At 46.3% G+C, this 22,729-nt stretch overlaps 1 protein-coding gene across 5 annotated transcripts in view; it reads left to right on the forward strand.

The window, feature by feature from the left end:
• Window positions 1-22,729, forward strand: part of rtel1 (regulator of telomere elongation helicase 1) — a 145,581-nt gene that overhangs the window by 22,115 nt on the left and 100,737 nt on the right. For all 5 annotated transcript variants that reach the window (XM_086005347.1, XM_086005350.1, XM_086005346.1 and 2 more), the window contains exons 5-8: window positions 1,715-1,808; window positions 3,740-3,821; window positions 6,810-6,870; window positions 19,966-20,041. In XM_086005347.1, coding sequence (XP_085861473.1) covers window positions 1,715-1,808; window positions 3,740-3,821; window positions 6,810-6,870; window positions 19,966-20,041 — 313 coding nt within the window. The remainder of the gene's footprint in view (window positions 1-1,714; window positions 1,809-3,739; window positions 3,822-6,809; window positions 6,871-19,965; window positions 20,042-22,729) is intronic.

Here is a 22,729-nt window from a genome sequence, read left to right on the forward strand (position 1 = left end):
TGCAGTTTTGGTCGCCTTATCTGAGGAAGGATGTTCTTGCCATGGAGGGAGTGCAGCGAAGATTCACCAGACTGATACCTGGGATGGCAGGAATGACGTATGAAGAGAGATTGGGTCGATTAAGCTTATATTCGCTAGAGTTTAGAAGAATGAGAGGGGATCTCATTGAAACTTATAACATTCTAACAGGACTAGACAGACTAGATGTAGGAAGGCTGATCCCGATGGTCGGGGAGTCCAGAACCAGGGGTCACAGTCTAAGGATAAAGGGTATGCCATTTAGGACAGAAATGAGGAGGAATTTCTTCACCCAGAGAGTGGTGAACCTGTGGAATTCTCTACCACAGAAGACAGTTGAGGCCAATTCATTAAATATATTCTAGAAGGAGTTAGATATATTTCTTAAGGCTAAGGGGATCAAGGGATAGGGGGAGAAAGCAGGGACAGGGTACTGAATTTGGATAATCAGCCATGATCGCATTGAATGGCGGAGCAGGCTCGAGGGGCCCAGTGGCCTACACCTCCTATCTTCTATGTTTCTATGTCATGGATAGCTTTTAACAGGTTCTGTGAGCTCATGAAGACAATTTGGGGAAAAAGCAAGCCAAGCCTTGCAGTAATAACAAATGATGATAACAACTTGCATTTATATAGCGCTTTTAACGTAGTAAAACGTCCCAAGGCACCACACAGAAGCGGTATCAAAACAAAATTTGAACCCAAGCCACATAAGATATTAGGGCAGATGACCAAAAGTGTGGTCAAAGAGGGAGGGAATTCCAGAGCTTAGGTCCTGTCAGCAGCTGAAGGTGCGGCCGCCAATGGTGGAGCAATTAAAATCGGGGATGCACAAGAGGCCAGAATTGGAGGAGCACATGGTAGTACTTGCTGCTCAATTCTGCTTGGGTGACTATTTCATTCATTCTTTGCCTTTGTCAGCAGTTCAATGTGCATGCCAAATTCTTAGTTTAAGGCAGCTACCATTGATTTCAGAGAAGGGAGCAATAAACAATCTCTTAACTATCCCTGAACTTTGAGCAAAGTATCCGTATAGCATGATATCACCCTGTTATAATTTTCTCCACTTTAGCACAGTTTTAGTTATTATATGCTTCTGATATTAAGTGGCACTGATGCTGTGCAAAGACAAGCTTTTAAGCCAAGTAAGTGAGTCTTTAGAACTCCAATAGAATTTCTCCAGTCTATTAACACCTAACACCTATATTCGAACTAACAACAGAATGTGCTGGAAACACTCAGCAGGTCAGGCAGCATCGAGGAGCGAGAAACAGAACTGACGAAGGGTTCGACCCGAACCGTTGACTCTGTTTCTCTCTCCTCGATGCTGCCTGACCTGCTGAGTGTTTCCAGCACTTTCTGTTGTTAGTTCAGATTTCCAGCATCCGCAGTATTTTGCTACCTATATTAGAACTGCAGTTAACAGCCCCTTTGTTTTCAGACTTGCAGTGAAGACACAATCTTGTGTTGTAACAACCGTTCTCATAGTGATTTCATGAATAGAAAGGGAGAAAAAAATACATTACTGACCTGGCTGCCTCATGTTGTCAGTACTGTCCTGTCATGTTTAGAAGTTTTAATGGTTCTTTCTTTACTAGCGTTTAAACTTCAATGTAATTTTGCATTTTTATTTGCCCTTGTGCCTCATTTTTATTTTTCAATTATATGTTAATATTATTTGAATTTCTCCACTCAGCAAGTTACAGTGATATCCCAAAGATCATTTATGCCTCAAGGACTCATTCGCAACTCACTCAGGTTATTAATGAGCTAAGGAGCACATCATACAGGTGAGGTACCTCTTTTGTGGCAGCTCAGCTAATCTTCTGTCATTTTTTTGAACTTCAGCGCCTGTTATATTTGATAGTGAAATATTACTGGCTAGTTTTTATTAACACGAGTGTAAAAATGGTGTGTAAACAGTCTTTGAACTGTTAATAATGGGTGTTATTTAATTGACAATTATATATCAGTGTGGTTTTTTTTGCGTAGTACCTTTACCTGCAGTATAGAGATTGCAATTGTGAACTTTCAAAACCTTGCCATGTCAGAGGTCGTCCCATCCTCTGTCGTCGAATTACAGTATGCAGACAACGCTTGCGCCTGCGCTCACTCAGGTCGAACTCCAAACCATCGTCAACACCTTCACCGAAGCGTACGAGAGCATGGGCCTTACACCAAACATCCGTAAGACAAAGGTCCTCTACCAACCTGCCCCCGCCACACAGTACTGCCCACCCCCCCCCCCCCCCCCCCGGTTATCAAAATCCACGACAAGGCCTTGGACAACATGGATCACTTTCCATACCTTGGGAGACTACTGTCAACAAGGGCAGACGTCGATGCCGAAGTCCAACACTGCCTTCAGTGTGCCAGTGCAGCCTTTGGTCGCCTGAGGAAGAGAGTGTTTGAAGACCAGGACCTCAAACCCGGCACTAAGCTCATGGTCTACAGAGCAGCAGTGATATCTGCCTTGCTGTATGCCTCAGAGACATGGACCATGTACAGCAGGCACCTCAAAGCACTGGAGAGGTACCACCAACGCTGCCTTCGCAAGATCCTGCAAATCCATTGGCAGGATAGGCGCACCAACGTCAGTGTTCTTGCTCAGGCCAACATCCCCAGCATCGAAGCTTTGACCACGGTAGATCAGCTCCGATGGACGGGTCACATCGTCCGCATGCCCGATACGAGACTCCCAAAACAAGCGCTCTACTCGGAGCTTCGGCACGGCAAGAAAGCCCCAGGTTGGCAGAGGAAATGCTTCAAGGACACCCTCAAAGCCTCCTTGAAAAAGTGTAACATCCTCACCGACACCTGGGAATCCCTGGCCCAAGACCACACAAAGTGGAGGAGAAGCATCTGGGAAGGCGCCGAACACCTCGAGTCTCTTCGCCGGGAGCAAGCGGAAGCCAAGCGCAAGGAGCGCACGTCAACCCAAGCACCCCACCCACCCGCCCCTTCAACCACCGTCTGCCCCACCTGTGACAGAGACTGTAGCTCCTGCATTGGACTCTTCAGTCACCTGAGAACTCATATTTTTAATGTGGAAGCAAGTCATCCTCGGTTCCGAGGGACTGCCTAAGAAGGAAGGGATGTCAGACTACCCTTCATTAAATGTTTTTTTTTATTGAAAACTAACTGGAAATTTTCTGGAACTGAAAATTTCACTGATCTGATGTTCTGAACTTTTGGGTTGACCAGCTAGAAATAATATACATTCCAAAGGACCAATGTAAACTGGTAGCAGATTATGTTGTTGTGTTCAATTTCTATTGCAGGAGGCTACTGTGAACTGTTGTACATGTGACAGTTTAAGGGCAGGCAAAGGGTAATCATTTTCTAAAATCCTTTTTTTAAAAGAAAATGGGGTCCTTTGAGCATACGGGACTGACACGTTCCATTTGCATTGCAGTTGATGCTACAAGTCATCAAACAAATTGGCTTTAATTGGTTGTTTCATTCCTGTTGTTGATTTTCATGTTGCAATTTGTGTGATAGGCCAAGGTGGTGATGGGTGACATCTGGCAATGTGTGGGCGATTGAACCGGTGTTACTTCACCTTGCGGAGCTGCACATTCACACTCTGCAGCCTGTATTCTTGTTATACTTTATGAACGTTTGCAGATACTGTGTGGTGGAAAATACAGACTCAGTCGTTAGATTTAATGGCAAAATCATTACGATGTCACTTCTTATTTCATTCACTTTACCCGTGTAGACCGAGGGTCTGTGTTCTTGGGTCAAGAGAGCAGCTCTGTATCCATCCTGAAGTAATGAAACAGGAAAGTAATCATGTAAAGGTAAGAAAAACATCTACAAGAGCCCTGTTTCTTTTTTTCTGATATTTTCATTTGTCACATTTTCTTGACTTGTATTTAAATTATTTTTCTTATGTCCCCTTCTCTAGTTATGTACCTTTTCTTTGCATTTTTGTTCTTCGTCTGTTTTTATCTTGCAAATCGTGAGGAGGAACCAACGGATTTGTGATAATACATTAGAACATCAAAATTAGAAGAGACGTGAAAGATAAAATAATTTTTGAAGTATTATTTAGAAAAGTTGGAATAAATTAATTAGTTAAAATGTGTTGGTGTGAATCAAATAATTGAAGGTAATTGCCAAAAACTACTACACTGCCCACTTGTAGCTTCTTTAGTAAGATTTTCAGTTCAAGAATAATTTTGTATTGTGCAGCTGTGTCGACGAAGAGCTGGCAATGCCCATACTCGTTTCATGCAGGTCCCTTAAGTCAGCAAAGAGAAGGGACTCATTCAATCAGACTGGGTGAATTCAAATACAATAACCAAATACTGCGGATGCTGGAAATCTGAAATAACAACAGAAAACACTGGAAACACTCAGCAGGCCAGGCAGCATCTGTGGAGAGAGAAACCGAGTTAACGTTTCAGGTCTGGGACCCTTCATCAGAACTGGAAAATGTAATAGGCCGAGGACAGAGCGATCAGAGTGGGAGTGAAGCGGTGAATTAAAGTGACAGGCGACCGGAAGCTCAGGGTCACCCTTATGGACTGAATGGAGGTGTTCCCGCAAAGCGGTCGCCCAATCTACGTTTGGTCTCCCCAATGTAAATGTGAGAACAAGTTCAGCCAGGCAGAGGAGGGTGGTGGTGGATGGAGACTGGTTGGGCCTCTGTTCAAGGAAGAAGCGGAGAACTTGTTCACATTTAACAACTTCTCCTCTGACTCCACTTGCTTCCTCCAAATTAAAGGTGTTGCTATGGGAACCCGCATGGGCCCTAGCTATGCCTGCCTTTTCATGGGATATGTGGAACATTCTTTGTTCCAGTCCTACTCGGGTCCCCTCCCTCACCTCTTTTTCCGGTACATCAATGACTGTATCGGTGCTGTTTCCTGCTCTCGCCCTGAACTAGATATGTTCATTCACTTTACTTCCAATTTCCACCCTTCCCTCACCTTCACGTGGTCCATCTCCGACTCTTCCCTTCCCTTCCTTGACTTCTCCGTCTCCATTTCTGGCGATTAGCTTTCGACAAACATCCACTACAAGCCCGCCGACTCCCACAGCTACCTGGACTACACTTCCTCCCACCCCGCTTCCTGTAAGGACTCTATTCCATTCTCCCAGTTTCTCCTTCTCCGCCGTGTCTGTTCTGACGATGCCACCTTCCATACCAGTGCTTCCGACATGTCTTCCTTTTTCCTCAACCGAGGATTCCCCTCTACTGTGGTTGACACGGCCCTTGACCATGTTTGTTCCATTTTCTGCACTTCTGCTCTCACCCCTTCCCCTCCCTCCCAGAACCATGTTTAGGTTCCCCTTGTCCTCCCCTTTCACCCCACCAGCCTCCACATTCAACGGATCATCCTCCACCATTTCCGCCACCTCCAGCGTGATCTCGCCACCAAATGCATCTTCCCCTCACCTCCCCTTTCAATATTCCGAAGGGACCGCTCCCTCCACGACACCCTGGTCCACTCCTCAATCAGCCCTTCCCCTTCGCCTGGTACCTTCCCGTGCAAGCGCAGGAGATGCAACACCTGCCCTTTTATCTCCTCCCTTCCCACTGTCCAGGGCCCCAAACACCCCTTCCAGGTGAAGCAGCGATTTACTTGTACTTCTTGCAGTTTAGTATACTGTATTCGCTGCTCACGATGCAGTCTCCTCTACATTGGGGAGACCAAACACAGATTGGGCGACCGCTTTGCGGAACACCTCCGTTCAGTCCGTAAGGGTGACCCTGAGCTTCCGGTCGCCTGTCACTTTAATTCACCGCTTCACTCCCACTCTGATCTCTCTGTCCTCAGCCTATTACATTGTTCCAATGAAGCTCAACGTAAGCACGAGGAACAGCACCTCATCTTTCGATTAGGCACTTTACAGCCTTCCGGACTCAACATTGAGTTCAACAATTTGAAACTATAACCCCAGCCTCCATTTTTCATGCTGTATGATTTTGCATTCCCATTTGCAACATTTTATCTTTCCTGCCTCTTACAAAAGCACAGTATGTTCCTTCAATTCCTCCCCCCCCACAACCCCGCACCTGCTTAATCTGTTACATCTCCAGCTTTTTCCAGTTCTGATGAAGGGACCCAGACCTGAAACGTTAACTCTGTTTCTCTCTCCACGGATGCTGCCTGGCCTGCTGAGTGTTTCCAGCATTTTCTGTTGCTATTTGGGTTCAAAAGATGAAAAAGTAGTGTGCCACCCAGCCCCACAGATGTAGACTTTTGAGCAAAGCTAATTTCAGAAAAATCTGTTCTGCAAAACAGTATTGTATTATATGAGGCCCTCAAGGAGAATCGGGTTCACAATGTTTGATTAATTCATTTGCCATTTGTTTTCCTAATTTCAAAATTAGTCCACTAGTGCTCCCACAGAGGAAACCGAAGAGTGAACATCAGCCAGAACTGGGATTCAAATTTGAGTGTGGAGACTAGCACAGTTAGATGTATTTAATGGGTTTTCTCTGTTCCTGTTCCATTTAAAATTGGGGATAAATAAATTAAAATGTATAGCGTATGGATCCCCTGATGGTTCAGTGAGTTTTGATTTGTACTGACCAAGAGGTTTGCCAATTTGTATCCTGCTTTGTGCTAATTTAGTTGCTTTTAGCCAGGCCAGCTGCTGGGGTGTTTGAAATGACCTCAGCACCCCTGGATTAGGGGACTAAAATCACGGGAATTTAATGGAATTTTCAAATGTTTTGTAGAAAAGAAATTGCTAATTCCCATAGCTCAAGAAAATGATAGCACAGTATTTTTGTGCACAGACTATATTAACTTGAGACTTGACTTTTTTTTCAGGTCCACATGTGTCGAGCAAAAATATCCACACGCACTTGCCACTTCTATAACAATGTTGAAGGTAAGAGCTGAATATTTGAATTCCCAACAGTGAGATTGTAGAGTGTACATTCGGTCATAAAAAGTGCTCATATCTGGTTTAACCCTCAGAGCTGCCACCTCAGGCCAAGTCTGGAGCAGCAACCTCAGCTGCTGTTCAACTTTGAGCTGAGCTTCATTTCCTGTATTGATTCTGTTACTGGGATCGGTTTCTTCCACCTCCATAACATTACCACCTTTGCCCTACCTCGCTCCCGTGGACTAGCTGCTGAAACACAAGTCCATGCTATTATGACCCAGCGGCTCAATTTCTTTAGCACTTGCTCTCCTACCTGACCTACTTATCTCCACAGTCTATAAATTACAACTCATCTTCACGTCCTCTCCTACACTCTAATCATCCCTGTCCTTGCAAATCTCCACAGACTCCCTGTGCCACAATGAATTGGCCTCCTCACTTCCAAATCCCTCCGTGACCTTCCTCCACTCTCTTCAGCCATACCCTCCTGCATACAGGCTTCACTCCTCTTGCACAAGGTTACTCCTGTTCCCTCTGTGACTGCTCATTAAGCCACTGTGCTCCTGCCCTCTGGAATGTCCTTCCTAGAGCTCTATGCAGTGCTTTCTCCCTCCCTGCTTTCAGAATCCTTAGACTGTGTCTTTCTACCTCTGACATTTCCATATTTCCTTCTTCCTTTTTGCTCAGTGATCACTCTTATTTCTGCCTTGTAAGCTGCATTCAGAGATCTTGCTTTACATGAGGAGTGATACAGAAGTGTGAGTTGTTGACAAAACCTATAATTTAGCACACAGCGAAAGTCTTTATGCCAAATTATCCTCCTGTTTTTCTTTAAAACTAGTCGGGTAAATTAACTTGAAGCTTTGTCCATTACTAGAGAAGGTTGCAAGACAATTAGACATAATTACACGGCTTCCAGTGATAAGTTATAGGCTGCCCTTTGCTATTGGTAGATTAAACTACAGGTTTTCATCATTAATTCAATCTATATGTGACCCTGCCAGTTGTGGTCACCTAAAATTTGATTTGCCTTGCCATTTCTACAGTTTAATTTGAAAATTGCCACAGGCAGGCTGTTAGTTGAGGTTCTGTTTCAGTTAATTGCCTATTCCAAAGAGTTCATGGAATAGTACAATTTTGTTAATCCTTCCTTTAATACAGAAGCCAGAGATATTTAGTTTGACTTCTTTAAACCTTAAAGCTATAGGCCTAGAAATTCAGTTGGGCCCCGTTTGGGGCGCCAAGCTCGCCTGGGCGCCGGAATTACCGCTGCGAGCGGAGTCACTTGCGCCATCCCGATATTCAGTTTCAGCGCCCCAAACGGAAGCGGGCCGCTACTCGAGGCTCCCCGCGCCCTGCTTGGGGCGCTCACCCTGAATATCGCCGCGCTAAGGGCCACAGCGCCACACGCTGAGGCACGGCACGCTGCGGTACTGCAGTCCTTCCTCCCACTGTTAAGGGGGAGGTGCCTGCAACAGCGCGATCCCCGCTCGCGAGTGCTGGCAAATGAGCCCGGCACCAAGGAGAAGTGCCGGGCTCTCGGGAAACAGCCGGCAATGCCGCGGGGGGGGGGGGGTTTAGGAGGCCGGGGACGGACCTCCACCTTAATTAGCGGCACTACCGCCACAGGTAGGCCCTGTGAACCGGTCGCGATTTGCGACCGGCGTTAAAGAGGCGGGCGCGACCAAATATGGTGATCGGGGCGGGAGCGGGGCGCTGCGCACACCGATGATGTCATCGGTGGCGGCGCAGCGCTACAGGCTAACGCCGCCATTAGCGCCCCGCTAAATATCGCGGGAGGTGTGGCCAGTGGCGCTAAAGCCACTGAGTGCCCTCTTTGGGCGCTAACTGGTGGCGCAGCCCACTGAATTTCTAGGCCATAGTCTCTTCTTGCTTTCAAGCCTTTTGATCAGTTAAAAAACATAATCAGACAGACTAAGTCTCGACTTTATATTTAGCAGAAAATTCTGAACGGATGGATGCAGCTGATAATGTAATATGTTCTCAGCAGCATTTTCCACAATACTTTTGTTTTGTGAATATTGTTCAGTGGAAAAACCAACTCGAGGAATCTTTTCCATACTTCAAATGTAAATGCAGCTCAAGAATTAGAAAGTGCTACACATCTTAAAAGCATTTGCGATGTATAAGATTTTTATCGTAGCAGTGACCTTATCCGCACAACATTTTGCTGCCGTGCGAAAATAGAAAATGTTGTCAACATTCAGCAGGTCAGGCAGCAACTGTGGAACAAACAGACCAGTTAATGTTTGAATGTGAAGCTTTCTTTAAAACTGAAGAATAAGAGGCGGGCAGGTGTATTAATACAATCAGAACAAGGGGAGTAGAAAATATGTATATACAGGTAGACTATCCCTTATCCGCACTTCCGAAAACCTCTGAAAACCGAAAGTTTTTTCGTGGAGTGTAACTAGAGTATTTATATGGTCTATATTTATCCCACTATTTAATTTACCAAATTATTACTGTACAAATAAACTAATACTATTTATAGTCTTTATTTATCCCACTCAGTGTGAATATTCATAAGGTTCGCTGCAGAAATATTAATGTGTTTGCTTACGGGGTGCTGCCCAGACCCCTGCTAGGGTGTTACATACTGATTCTGAATACCATTCTGAAATTCGAAAAATTCCGAATTCCGAAAAACATCTGGTCCCAAGGGTTTCGGATAAGGGATAGTGCACCCATACTGTATAAGAAAAAAAACCCTGATGAGCCCTGAGAGTGACCTTGAGTGGAATGATGTCACAGATCATCTCAGTCAATTAATGAACAAAAGCATTAAAGAAACAAATGAACAGCTTAAAAAGGAGCAGTAAAAAGGGCAGGGGAGGAAAAAAAAAAGCACATGCGTGCACACGCACAAGAAAATAAATGGAATGACCTGTAAAATACTTAAGTGGATGTGGTAAACCACTTTTATCGTTCACTATCGTTACACTATGGTTATCACTGTTTATATCGTTACACTATGGTTATCACTGTTTACACTGTTGTATCACTACACAAGGTCACCTCTTGCCACGCTGTTATACCTGGGCTGACCACAGCTGACTCCGCCCATGGCTCCGCCTGCTTGCCCAGGTATAAAGGTGGTCGACTGGCTGGTATTCCTCCTTGTTGGATCCGATCACCCACGAGGGTGGGCTCTGTTATTTAGCCAATAAAAACCTATAGTTACTAACTTAACTCGTCGCTTTTCATGAACTGAATTGATAGGTATATCAATTTTATTGGCTAAATTTTGAAATGTCTACAACGGAGCAGCCAAACGACCAGTCAGACGTACAGCCTCAGCCAAACGGCCATCTACAACAGTCCCAGCAGCCGGCCTGGCTACGAGCCCTCCGGCCGCCGTACCTGGATCTAAACCCACAGGCTGCGAATTCAGCCCTCGACTTCGAACACTGGCTGAGCTGCTTCGAAGCCTACCTGGGAGAATCCGGCGTGCCTCCGGCATCCAAACTAAGAGTTCTGACCGCTCAGGTGAGCCCTAAAGTATTTGCACTCATCCGAGACATTGCCACATACGAGGACGCCCTCAACCTGCTAAAAGAACAGTATCGGAGCCCTGTAAACTCAATGTACGCCAGGCATCTCCTAAGATCCCGCTCGCAACAGCCAGGAGAGTCGGTTGATGATTTCTTACGGGCGCTGCAAATACTCGGCAGGGACTGTGACTTTAAAGCCGTAACAGCTGCAGAACATACAGATGGAAACATCCAAGATGCCTTCGTGAAAGGCCTTCGGTCAGACTACTCACGGCAAAGACTGCTGGAATCAAAGGACCTCGACCTGAAAACAGCTGCTATCCTCGCTCACTCCTTGGAAGTGGCCCATCGGGACCTCGAGGCGTACTCCAGGTACTGTGCTGCGCGACCCTGGGACTCGGGCCCGACCCCGGCCGCAACACCCCTCGCACCGCCGCCTCTGGGACCTACCACAGCGTCGGTGTCCTGGAACCAATCGGGATCGCCACCCCCGGTACCGGCTGCGACATCGGAGCCCCGCGATCGGGCCGCCGGCTGCTTCTTCTGTGGCCAGGCGAAACACCCGAGGGCGCGCTGCCCTGCAAGAAACGCGACCTGCTCCGACTGCCACAAGAAAGGCCACTTCGCGAAGGCCTGCAGGGGGAAAGCCACAGACGCCAGCAGTGCCTCATGCGAGTTGTGGGGGCGGCCATCTTTCATCAAGGCCACAGATGCCAATATCCCCTCGTGTGAGTCGTGGGGGTGGCCATCTTTGATCAAGGCCACCGACGCCGGTGTTAAGTCTGTGTGTTATAGTGAGAATTACTACACAGACCACAAGAGTAAATTTTAACAGGTCTTTACTAGTCGAAGGTCAGGGCTGAACTAACCCAATAAATCATTACACAGCACTTATATACCGGTGTGGTCACCACCGGTATTACAGTATACAGCAGCCAAGATAAAGTAGTGCATCTCTTAAAATAGTTCTCTTAAAGGTGGAACGGTTACATACACCACAGCCGGCAGTGCCTCATGTGAGTTGTGGGGGCGGCCATCTTCTCCGCCATTTTATTCAACGTCGTGGGCGCCGCCATTTTGTTCACCACACTCGACCGCCACCTTGTCTCCAGACCTGACCACCGCCTCACCCGCAGACTACAGCAGCTCGCTCAGCCATACACTAGCCTCCGTCACACTTGACCAAGCTCGCCCGCATCACCTGTCCAAGTCCATGATGGACATCAAAGTAAACGGCCACGCCACGACCTGCCTGTTCGACAGTGGAAGCACGGAGAGTTTCATCCATCCAGACACGGTGAGCCACTACTCCCTCACTGTCCGGCCAACGCGCAACCGGATCTCGATGGCGTCGAGGTCCCATTCTACAGACATCAGCGGCTACTGTGTTGTGACCCTGTCGGTTAGGGGCACGGAGTATAAAAATTTTAAACTTCTCGTCCTGCCCCAGCTCTGCACTGCCGTCCTACTAGGGCTGGATTTCCAATCCCACCTTCAAAGTGTCACTTTGGCATACGGTGGACCCCTCCCCCCACTCACAGTCTACAACCAGCAGCTTTTAAACCGCCCACCGAGTACCACCTGCGGCCTATCCACCCTCAAGGTCCCGCCCCCCTCCCTGTTCGCTAACCTCACCCGCGACTGTAAACCCGTCGCTACCAAGAGCAGGCGGTACAGCGCCGGGGCAGAGCTTTTATTAGCTCCGAGGTGCAGCGACTCCTGAAGGAGGGCATCATCGAGAGAAGCAACAGCCCCTGGCGTGCCCAGGTCGTAGTCGTTAAGACCGGCGATAAACACCGCCTGGTCATCGACTACAGCCAAACCATAAACCGGTACACCCAGCTGGACGCATACCCCCTTCCCCGCATATCTGATATGGTCAATCAGATTGCACAATACCGGGTATTCTCTACCATCGACCTTAAGTCGGCCTATCACCAACTCCCTATCCGCCCTGAGGACCGCCAGTATGCCGCCTTCGAGGCGAATGGCCGCCTCTACCACTTCCTTAGGGTTCCCTTCGGCGTCACCAACGGGGTTTCGGTCTTCCAAAGGGAGATGGACCGGATGGTTGACCAGAACGGGCTGCATGCCACGTTCCCTTATCTAGATAACGTCACCATCTGCGGCCGCGACCGGCAGGACCATGATGTTAATCTGGAGAGATTCCTCCGTACGGCCCAACGGCTGAACCTCACCTACAATAAGGAGAAATGTGTGTTTAACACCTCGCGCCTTGCCATCCTCGGCTGCGTAGTAGAGAATGGAGTCATCGGCCCCGACCCCGAAAGAATGCGCCTCCTCATGGAGCTTCCCCTCCCCTCTCGCTGGCAGGAAGTCCTCCCGGCAGCGCTGCATTCCATCCGGTCACTGCTTTGCACTGCCATTAACGCCACCCCCCATGAACGAATGTTTGTTTTCCCCAGGAAGTCGACTACGGGAACCTCGCTACCAACATGGCTGACTTCTCCGGGGCCCGTCTTGCTGCGAAAGCACATGAGGGCCCATAAAATGGACCCCCTGGTCGAGAGGGTGGACCTCCTGCACGCCAACCCCCAGTACGCCTATGTGGCATACCCAGACGGGCGGGAGGACACAGTCTCCTTACGAGACCTCGCACCCTCGGGCACCCCTGAGACACCACCGTTAACCCCCCACCACCCCCCCAAATCCAGCCCAGGTAGACGGCATGCCAGAACCCCACGAGCCTTCGCCGACCACGCAGACACCAGCATTAACATCGGATACTGCACCACCGCCGCCGCTGCTGCGCCGATCAGAAAGGCTTACGAGGCCTCCGGACAGACTGACATACCTGAACTGGCAGTACACTTCACTTCGCCGGACTCAAATTTAAACAAGGGGTGAATGTGGTAAACCACTTTTATCATTCACTATCGTTACACTATGGTTATCACTGTTTATATCGTTACACTATGGTTATCACTGTTTACACTGTTGTATCACTACACAAGGTCACCTCTTGCCACGCTGTTATACCTGGGCTGACCACAGCTGACTCCGCCCATGGCTCCGCCTGCTTGCCCAGGTATAAAGGTGGTCGACTGGCTGGTATTCCTCCTTGTTGGATCCGATCACCCACGAGGGTGGGCTCTGTTATTTAGCCAATAAAAACCTATAGTTATTAACTTAACTCGTCGCTTTTCATGAACTGAATTGATAGGTATATCAGTGGAAAACAGGAGCTACTGTATTTAAATGACGTGATAACACGAGACAATAGGAGGCAGACTGAGAGAAATTAAATAAGACAGAATGTGTAAATAGCTGAGGCAGTAGAGCATAAGGCAGGTAGAAATGGAAGTCTGGAAAAACTATCGAAGCAGAGCAGGTTTCAGCGACCCTGGAGCCTAAGAGGGGGGGGGAAAAAAGCGTACCAGAGCTTTTGAAATATCCTTTTTTCTCAGCCAAGGATTCCCTTCCACTGTGATAAGGCCCTCAACTGGGTCTGTCCCATTTCCCATGATCCTACTCTCAGCCCATCCCTTTCTCTTCTTCCCCCCCCCCCCCCCCCCAACTGTGATAGGGCCCCCTTGTCTTCACCTTCTCCCCATTATCTCCATATTTGCCAGACAATCTGTCATTTTCAACACCCCCAATGTAAGCCCACCACCATACAGTACTTTCTGATGGTACTGGTCCCTTAGTGATACCCTCCTTCACTCTTCAACCACCCCGACCACCTGCTCTTCTTTCCCTGGCACCTTCTCATGCAAGCACAAGAGATGCAGCACCTGCCCATTCACCACCTCCCACACCACTGTCCAGGGCCCCAAACACTCCTTCTGCATGAGAGGCAATTTACACACTCCAACCTATATACTGTATATTCTGCTGTGCATTGGTGAGAGCAAACACAGATGAGGTGACCACTTTGCTGAACACCTACCTTCAACCTACAAGGGCGACCACAAACTCTCTGCCACTTGCCACTTTAATTAGCTGTTCCACTGCCATTCTGGCCTCATTGTCTTTGGCCTTCTAGTGAAGCTCCCGGAACAGCACTGTATCTTTCTATTAAACATTCTGCCATCCTCTGGACCTAATATTGACTTTAATAACTTCTGACCTTAGCTATAGCTCCCACTTTATGACATTACATACCTACACATGTCATTTATGATCCCTGTACTTTTCCATTAAGCATTTCATGAAGCTTAAGGGTTTGTTGCTGGCTTTAACTTCAACCGTATCAATATGAAATTACCAGAGGAAGAACATAGGAACAGGAGTAGGCCATTCAGCCCCTCGAGCCCATATTGCCATTCAGTTATAGCATAGCTGATCTGCACCTCAAATCTGCTTACCTGCCTTGGCTCTATATCCCTTGATACCTTACCTAATGAAAATCTATCTATCTCGGACAGGAAAATTTCAATTGACCGAGCATCCAGACTTTCACTACCAATTATGTGGAAAAAGTGCTTCCTCATTTCACTCCTAAATGTTAATTGTCTAATTTTAAGATTGCCCCCAATTCTGGATTCTCCTGCAGAGGGACTAGTTTCTCTGTCCTATCGAATCCTTTTCTCATTTTAAACAACTCAATTAGATCACTCCTCAACCTTCTAAACTCAAGGAAATAAAAACCAAGTTTATGCAACCTGTCCTCGCAATTAACCCTTTAAGGCCTGGTATTCTGGTAAATCTGAGCTGTACTGAGCCCTCTAAGGCCAATATATCCTTCTGAGTTGCAGTGCCCAAAACTGAACGCAGCACTCCAGATGGGGTCTGACCAAAGCTCTGTACAACTGAAGCATCACTTCCTCCCCTTTGTATTCCAGCCCCCTTGAGATAAAATTGAGTATTAAAATGAACTTCCTGTGTCCCTGACAACTATGTGTGCAGGAAGTGCATCCAGCTGCAGCTACTGACAGACCGCATTGCGGCACTGGAGCTGCGATTGGATGCATACTGGAGCATTCGCGATGCTTGGGACATCATGAATAGCACGTTTACGGAGTTGGACACACCGCGGGTAGAGGTTGGACAGGCAGAAAGGGAATGGGTGACCAACAGGCAGAGTACTAGGCGCAGGCAGGTAGTGCAGGGGTCCCCTGTGGACATCCCCCTCCTCAAACACCACTTTGAGTGCTGTTGGGGGGGATGGCTTATCAGAGGAAAGCAGCAGCAGCCAACTTCCTGGCACCAGGGGTGGCTCTGCTGCACAGGACGGGAGGAAAAAGAGGGGTAGAGCTATAGTGATGGGGGATTCTATTGTAAGGGGAATAGATAGGCGTTTCTGCGGCCGCAAACGAGACTCCAGGATGGTGTGTTGCCTCCCTGGTGCAAGGGTCGAGGATGTCTCAGAGCAGCTGCAGAACATCTTGGAAGGGGAGGGTGGACAGCCAGTTGTCGTGGTGCATATAGGCACCAACGATATAGGTAAAAAGCGGGATGAGGTCCTAAAAGCGGAATATAGGGAGTTAGGAGGTAAATTAAAAAATAGGACCTCAAAGGTAGTAATCTCAGGATTGCTACCAGTGCCACGTGCTAGTCAGAGTAGAAATAGAAGGATATTTCAGATGAATACGTGGCTAGAGGAATAGTGCAACGGGGAGGGATTCAAGTTCCTGGGACATTGGAACCGGTTCTGGGGGAGGTGGGACCAGTTTAAACCGGATGGTTTGCACCTGGGCAGGGCTGGAATCGATGTCCTAGGGGGAGTGTTTGTTAGTGCTCTGGGGGAGAGTTTAAACTAAAATGGCAGGGGGTTGGGAACCTGAGCAGGGAGACAGAGGAAAGGGAAACAAGGATAAAAGCAAAAGATTGGAAGGAGAAAAACAAAAGTGGCAGCCAGAGAAATCAACGGTTTAAATCAAATGTGGCCACAGTAAATAATAATTCTAATAGGTCTAAGAGCGTTAAAAAAACAAGCCTGAAGGCTTTGTGTCTTAATGCGAGGAGCATTCATAATAAGGTGGATGAATTGGCTGCGCAAATAGAAGTAAACGAATATGACTTGGTTGGGATTACGGAAACGTGGCTCAAGGATGGCCAAGGCTGGGAACTCAACATCCAGGGGTATTCAATATTCAGGAAAGATAGGCAAAAAGGAAAGGGAGGTGGGGTAGCATTACTGGTTAAAGAAGGGATTAACACAATTGTAAGGAAGGATATTCGCTCTGATGATGTGGAATCTGTATGGGTAGAATTGAGAAATACTAAGTGGGAGTGGTATATAGACCTCCAAACAGTAAGGCGGAGGTTGGGGATGGCATTAAAAGGGAAATTAAAGAAGCATGCAATAAGGGCACAGCAGTCATCATGGGGGACTTTAATCTACATATAGATTGGGCTAACCAAATTGGTAACAATACTGTGGAGGAGGAATTCCTGGAGTGTTTACGGGATGGTTTCCTGGACCAATATGTCGAGGAACCAACCAGAGATCAGGCCATCTTAGACTGGGTATTATGTAACGAGAAAGGATTAATTAGCAATCTTGTTGTACGAGGCCCCTTGGGTCGGAGCGATCATAATATGATCGAATTCTTCATTAAGATGGAGAATGAAGTAGTTGACTCAGAGACTAGGGTCCTAAATTTAAATAAGGAAACTACGATGGTCTGAGGCGCGAGTTGGGCAGGATTGATTGGGGAATGTCACTCAAAAGGACTGACGGTGGATCGGCAATGGCAAACATTTAAAGACCGAATGGATGAATTACAGAATTTGTTCATCCCAGTTTGGCATAAAAATAAAACAAAAAAGGTGACTCAACCGTGGCTAACAAGGGAAATTAGGGATAGCATAAGATCCAAGGAGAGGACCTATAAATTGGCCAGAAAAAGCAATAATCCTGAGGATTGGGAGCAGTTTAGGATTCAACAAAGGAGGACAAAGGGATTAATTAAGAATGGGAAAATAGAATATGAGAGTAAGCTTTCAGGGAACATAAAAACTGACTGTAAAAGGTTTTATAGATAGGTGAAGAGAAAAAGATTGGTGAAGTCAAGCGTAGGTCCCTTGCAGTCAGAATCGGGGGAATTTATAATGGGGAACAAAGAAATGGCAGACCAACTAAATACATATTTTGGTTCTGTCTTCACAAAGGAGGACACAAATAACCTCCCAGAGATGCCGGGGAACATCGGGTCTGATGAAAGGGTGGAACTGAAAGAAATCAGTATTTGTAGGGAAATGGTGTTAGGAAAATTGATGGGACTGAAGGCCGCTAAATCCCCAGGGCCTGATAATCTACATCCTAGGGTACTTAAGGAAGTGGCCCTAGAAATAGTGGATGCATTGCTGGTCATCTTCCAGAACTCGATAGACTCTGGAACGGTACCCATGGATTGGAGGGTAGCTAATGTTACCCCACTATTCAAAAAAGGTGATAGAGAAAAAGCGGGGAATTATAGACCGGCAAGCCTGACATCGGTAGTGGGGAAAATGCTAGAGTCCATTATAAAAGATGTAACAGCAGAGCACTTGGAAAGCAATGACAGGATCGGACAAAGTCAACATGGATTTACAGAAGGTAAATCATGCTTGACTAATCTACTGGAATTTTTGAGGATGTAACTGGGATAAAATAGATAAGGGAGATCCAGTGGATGTGGTGTATTTGGACTTTCAGAAGGCTTTCGCTAAGGTCCCACATAAGAGATTAGCATGCAAAATTAAGGCACATGGGATTGGAGGCAAGGTATTGACTTGGATAGAGAACTGGTTGACGGATAGAAAGCAAAGAGTTGGAATAAACGGGTCGTTTTCCGAGTGGCAGGCAGTGACTAGTGGGGTACCGCAAGGATTGGCCCTAGGACCCCAGCTGTTCACAATATATATTAATGATCTGGCGAGGGAATTGGATGTAATATCTCCAAATTTGCCGACGACACAAAGCTGGGTGGGAGGGTATGCTGTGAGGAGGATGTTGTGAAACTCCAGTACGATTTGGACAGGTTGGGTGATTGGGCAGAAACATGGCAAATGCACTATAATGTGGATAAATGTGAGGCTATCCACTTTGGTGGCAAAAATGGGAAGGCAGATTATTATTTGAATGGCAATAGATTGGGAGAAGGGGAAGTGCAAAGAGACCTGGGTGTTCTTGTGCACCAGTCGCTGAAGGCAAGCATGCAGGTGCAGCAGGTGGTTAAGAAGGCAAATGGTATGTTGGCCTTCGTAGCAAGAGGGTTCGAGTACAGGAACAAGGATGTCTTGCTGCAGTTGTACAGGGCCTTGGTGAGACCACATCTTGAGTATTGTGTGCAGTTTTGGTCGCCTTATCTGAGGAAGGACATTCTTGCCATGGAAGGAGTGCCGCGAAGATTCACCAGGCTGATACCTGGGATGGCAGGAATGATGTATGAGGAGAGATTGTGTCGATTGGGCTTATACTCACTGGAGTTTAGAAGATTGAGAGGGGATCTCATCGAAACCTATAAAATTCTGTCAGGTCTGGACAGACTAGATGCAGGAAGGATGTTTCCGATGGCCAGGGAGTCCAGAACCAGGGGTCAGAGTCTAGGGCTAAAGGGTAAGCCATTTAGGACTGAGATGAGGAGGAATTTCTTCACCCAGTGAGTGGTGAACCTGTGGAATTCTCTGCCACAGAGGGCGGTGGAGGCCAGTTCATTAAATATATTCAAGAAGGAGTTGGATATATTTCTTAAGGCTAAAGGGATCAAGGGATATGGGGAGAAGGCAGAGACAGGGTACTGAATTTGGATGATCAGCCATGATCTCATTGAATGGCGGAGCAGGCTTGAGGGGCCGAATGGCCTACTCCTGCTCCTATCTTCTATGTTTCTATGAAGGGGTATGTGGCAAAGGATGTTTTACTGAATTTACAATTTTTGACATTTTATATTTTTACTTAACATATGAGAAATTCCAACGCTTGATTGCTTAGATCTAATTGACCAATTGTGCAATATTTCAACGTAATTTTCATTTAGTAGAAAAAGTTCAGATGAACAGGTCAAACACGAAGAAAGGGCTTTAACCCTAGGGACAGAATATTGGCCGGAATTTATGGTGGGTAATAACACCATTCGCTGTTATTACCCCTTTGAAACTGAGGAGCTTATTCACTTCCTGATTCCCGGTCTGTGAGAGTTCTCCATTAACTTACACTGATCTCAACTGAACGTCAGAAAAGCCGAACTTCTCGCCACAGAGATCGCGTAATCTGCGTGGGAAGCTTACGTCGTGGCCAACCTTTGCTTTGCCGCTGACTGCAAATTCCGGGCCATTAAATTAAAACATATTTAAACATCTCAATTTGTAAATTAAAGTAAATCATCTAAACATTGTCAGCCACTTAGGTGATGATGTAAAATGAAATGTCGCCTTTTCTGCTTGTGTAACTCCACTCATTAAAACAGGTGAGGTGGAATTTCTGTAACTTGTGCATCTCTACACTTACGCTATTACATTTTATACCTCAACATGTGCTTATTCAAAATAAGGAAAATATTTTCTTAGTTCAATTTGTTTATCTCAAGATATAAAGACGTCTCTTAGTAACTCTTCGCCTACAGTTTGTTAAATCGCAATAATATGATTTGTGCATCTCCCTTACGGATTTCTCAGACTTTACCTGTTATTTCAGAAAAGAGCACTGAAAAAGAATTTACACAGCCCATTCTTGACGTAGAAGATCTTGTTAAAAGTGGCAACAAACACAGGTATAGTTTGTAAATGGCAACAAATGTTTTTAAAAGATGTTTCTTTTTAAAAAGGTTTCTCTGAATACTGGGTTGCAGAATGTGTTAGCTTAGGGCCCTTTCACTTCTTGAGAAGGGGTGGGTCGATGAGGCAAAATCTACTGTCCTTATTTAACAATATCATCATCAGAAACCCATGGTCTATATTTTCATTTATGATGTATTTATCCCGTTCTAATGCATCCATCATATTTCAGTATGACACTTGAAAGTATCGCATATGAAAAGAGTATGTCACACTTGCACCTGATTCACTCAGATATTCATAAAGCAGCAACAGATCACAACTAACGGGTACCAATAATTATGAAGCATGTTAAGCTTTTTAAAAAATGATAAATTCCCTGAGCAACAAGAATTAGTTTTTAGATGACTTCAGGATATGTCTATTTACAGCACTTTCCCACGGAGAGTAGATAAGCAGGATCAAATTTCTATTCACATCAGTAAGACTTGTGGCCTTGAAGGGACAGGTTGGGCAGCTTTCTGCAAGGCAATCCCTATATATTGCTATATAAATGCAAATTATTTTTATTGCCTATTAGGAAAGAGCTGTCAAGACATAAACACACCTGTATTCATACTTTGATGCATTGTACGCTCCATGTCGTGAAGCAGCATAATTCTCTAACTTAATGTGAGCAGCGTCCTAGAAGATGCAACAACTTGCATTTATATAGAGCCTTTAACGTAATAAAATATCCCAAGGTGCTTCACAGGAGCATTATCAAACAAAATTTGACACTGAGCCACATGAGATATTAGGCCAGGTGGAGGTAGATTTTAAGGAGCATTTTAAAGGAGGAGCGAGAGAGGTTTAGGGAGGGAATTCCAGAGCTTAGGGCCTTGGCAACTGAAGGCACGGCCGCCAATGGTGGAGTGATTAATATCAGGGATGCGCAAGAGGCCAGAATGGGAGGAATGCAGAGATCTCGGAGGGTTGTAGGGCTGGAGGAGGTTACAGAGATGGGGAGGGGCAAGGTCATGGAGAGATTTGAAAACAAGGATGAGAATTTTAAAATTGTGTCATTGCTGGACCGGGAGCCAATGTAGGTCAGCGAGCACAGGGGTGATGGGTGAATGGGACTTGGTGCGAGTTAGGATACGGGCAGCAGAGTTTTGGATGAGCTCAAGTTTACGGCGCATGCAAGATGGGAAGCTGGCCAGGAGTGTATTGGAACAGTGGAGTCTAGAGGTAACAGGTTGAGGGTTTCGGCAGCAGATTAACTGAGGCAAGGATGAAGGCGGGCGATGTTATGGAGGTGGTAGTAGGCAGTCTTGGTGATGGAGCGGATATGGGGTTGGATGTTCATCTCCGAGTCAAATAGGACACCAAGGTTGCGAACAGTCTGATTCAGCCTCAGACAGTGGCCAGGGAGAGGGATGGGCTTGGTAGCTAGGGAGTGGAGTTTGTGGCGGAGGACCAAAGTCAATGGCTTCAGTCTTCCCAATATTTAGTTGGAGGAAATATCTGCTCATCCAGTACTAAATGTTTGATAAGCAGTGCGATAAATCAGAGACAGTGGAGGGGTTGAGAGGTGGTGGTGAGGTAGAGCTGGGTCTCGTCAGCGTACATGTGGAACCTGACGTGTTTTCAGATGATGTCGCCGAAGAGCAGCATGTAGATGAGAAATAGGAAGGGCCAAGGATAGATCCTTGGGGGACTCCAGAGGTAACGCTGCAGGAGCGGGAAGAGATGAAATTACAGATAAATCTTTGGCTACGACTGGATAGATAGGAATTGAACCAGGCAATTGCAGTCCCACCCAGCTGGACGATGGAGGAGATTGCCACATTTTCAGAAAAATATTTTAGTTTTTTGCTGGTTTTACTTCGCATTGCATTACAGGAAACTTTGTGATATCTGGCACCGACGGGACCGAGCTGTTGCCGTCCCATCAAAACTGCCGGACAAACCAGCGCTAATGTTAAAACATACGGAGCTTTTAAGGTCCGTATCTAGCAACAAACCCTGTTGCTCAACAGCGTCTAAACAGTCGGCCGTAGCTTGTAAGCATCTCTGTAGCTAAGCAACAGCTTTAGCTAGACCTTGCAGAGCCTGACTGGTGGAAAAAAAAGCAACGAAAAGAAAAAAAACTTACTGAACCGACTCCTGAATTTTGCCGGTGGATCGAGCATTCCGGACAGTTAACCTCCGGATAAACCAAAGTTTCCTGTATTTAGATTGATGATGGATATTTGACTTGTTTCTCCCTGACACCGCCCCCCACACCCAAAAAAGAATTTTGAGATGAGCAACAAATGGTTTTGTTCTTAGCCATTGAACACTTACATTTAGCATCTATTCTTGGTTTCCTGCTTAAATTAAATTAAGTTTAAAGGGATTTTGGTCAACTGGAAGGTAATGCAGAGGCTTCCGGCATCTTTTTCACATTTTATTTTATTCACAAATCATTACAGGTAGCTTTGGGGAAATTGAATTGCTTATCCTAGCAAACTGAACAACTTCCATTTATCTAGCACTCTCGGCATTGGAAAAACATCTCTGAGCACTTTACAGATTAGATGCATGAATATGGTGTGGGAAGGAGGGGAATAGATAGAATGGATTTAAGAAACGGAGCTGCAAAGAATAGTCTTTAGTATGCTTTTGAAAAGGCGCAATCAATTCCTCAATGTATGAATATG

Source organism: Somniosus microcephalus, chromosome 13, assembly GCF_052327205.1.
Source record: "Somniosus microcephalus isolate GS21.2 chromosome 13, FLI_Smic_1.0, whole genome shotgun sequence".
Classification (NCBI taxonomy): Eukaryota; Metazoa; Chordata; class Chondrichthyes; order Squaliformes; family Somniosidae; genus Somniosus; species Somniosus microcephalus.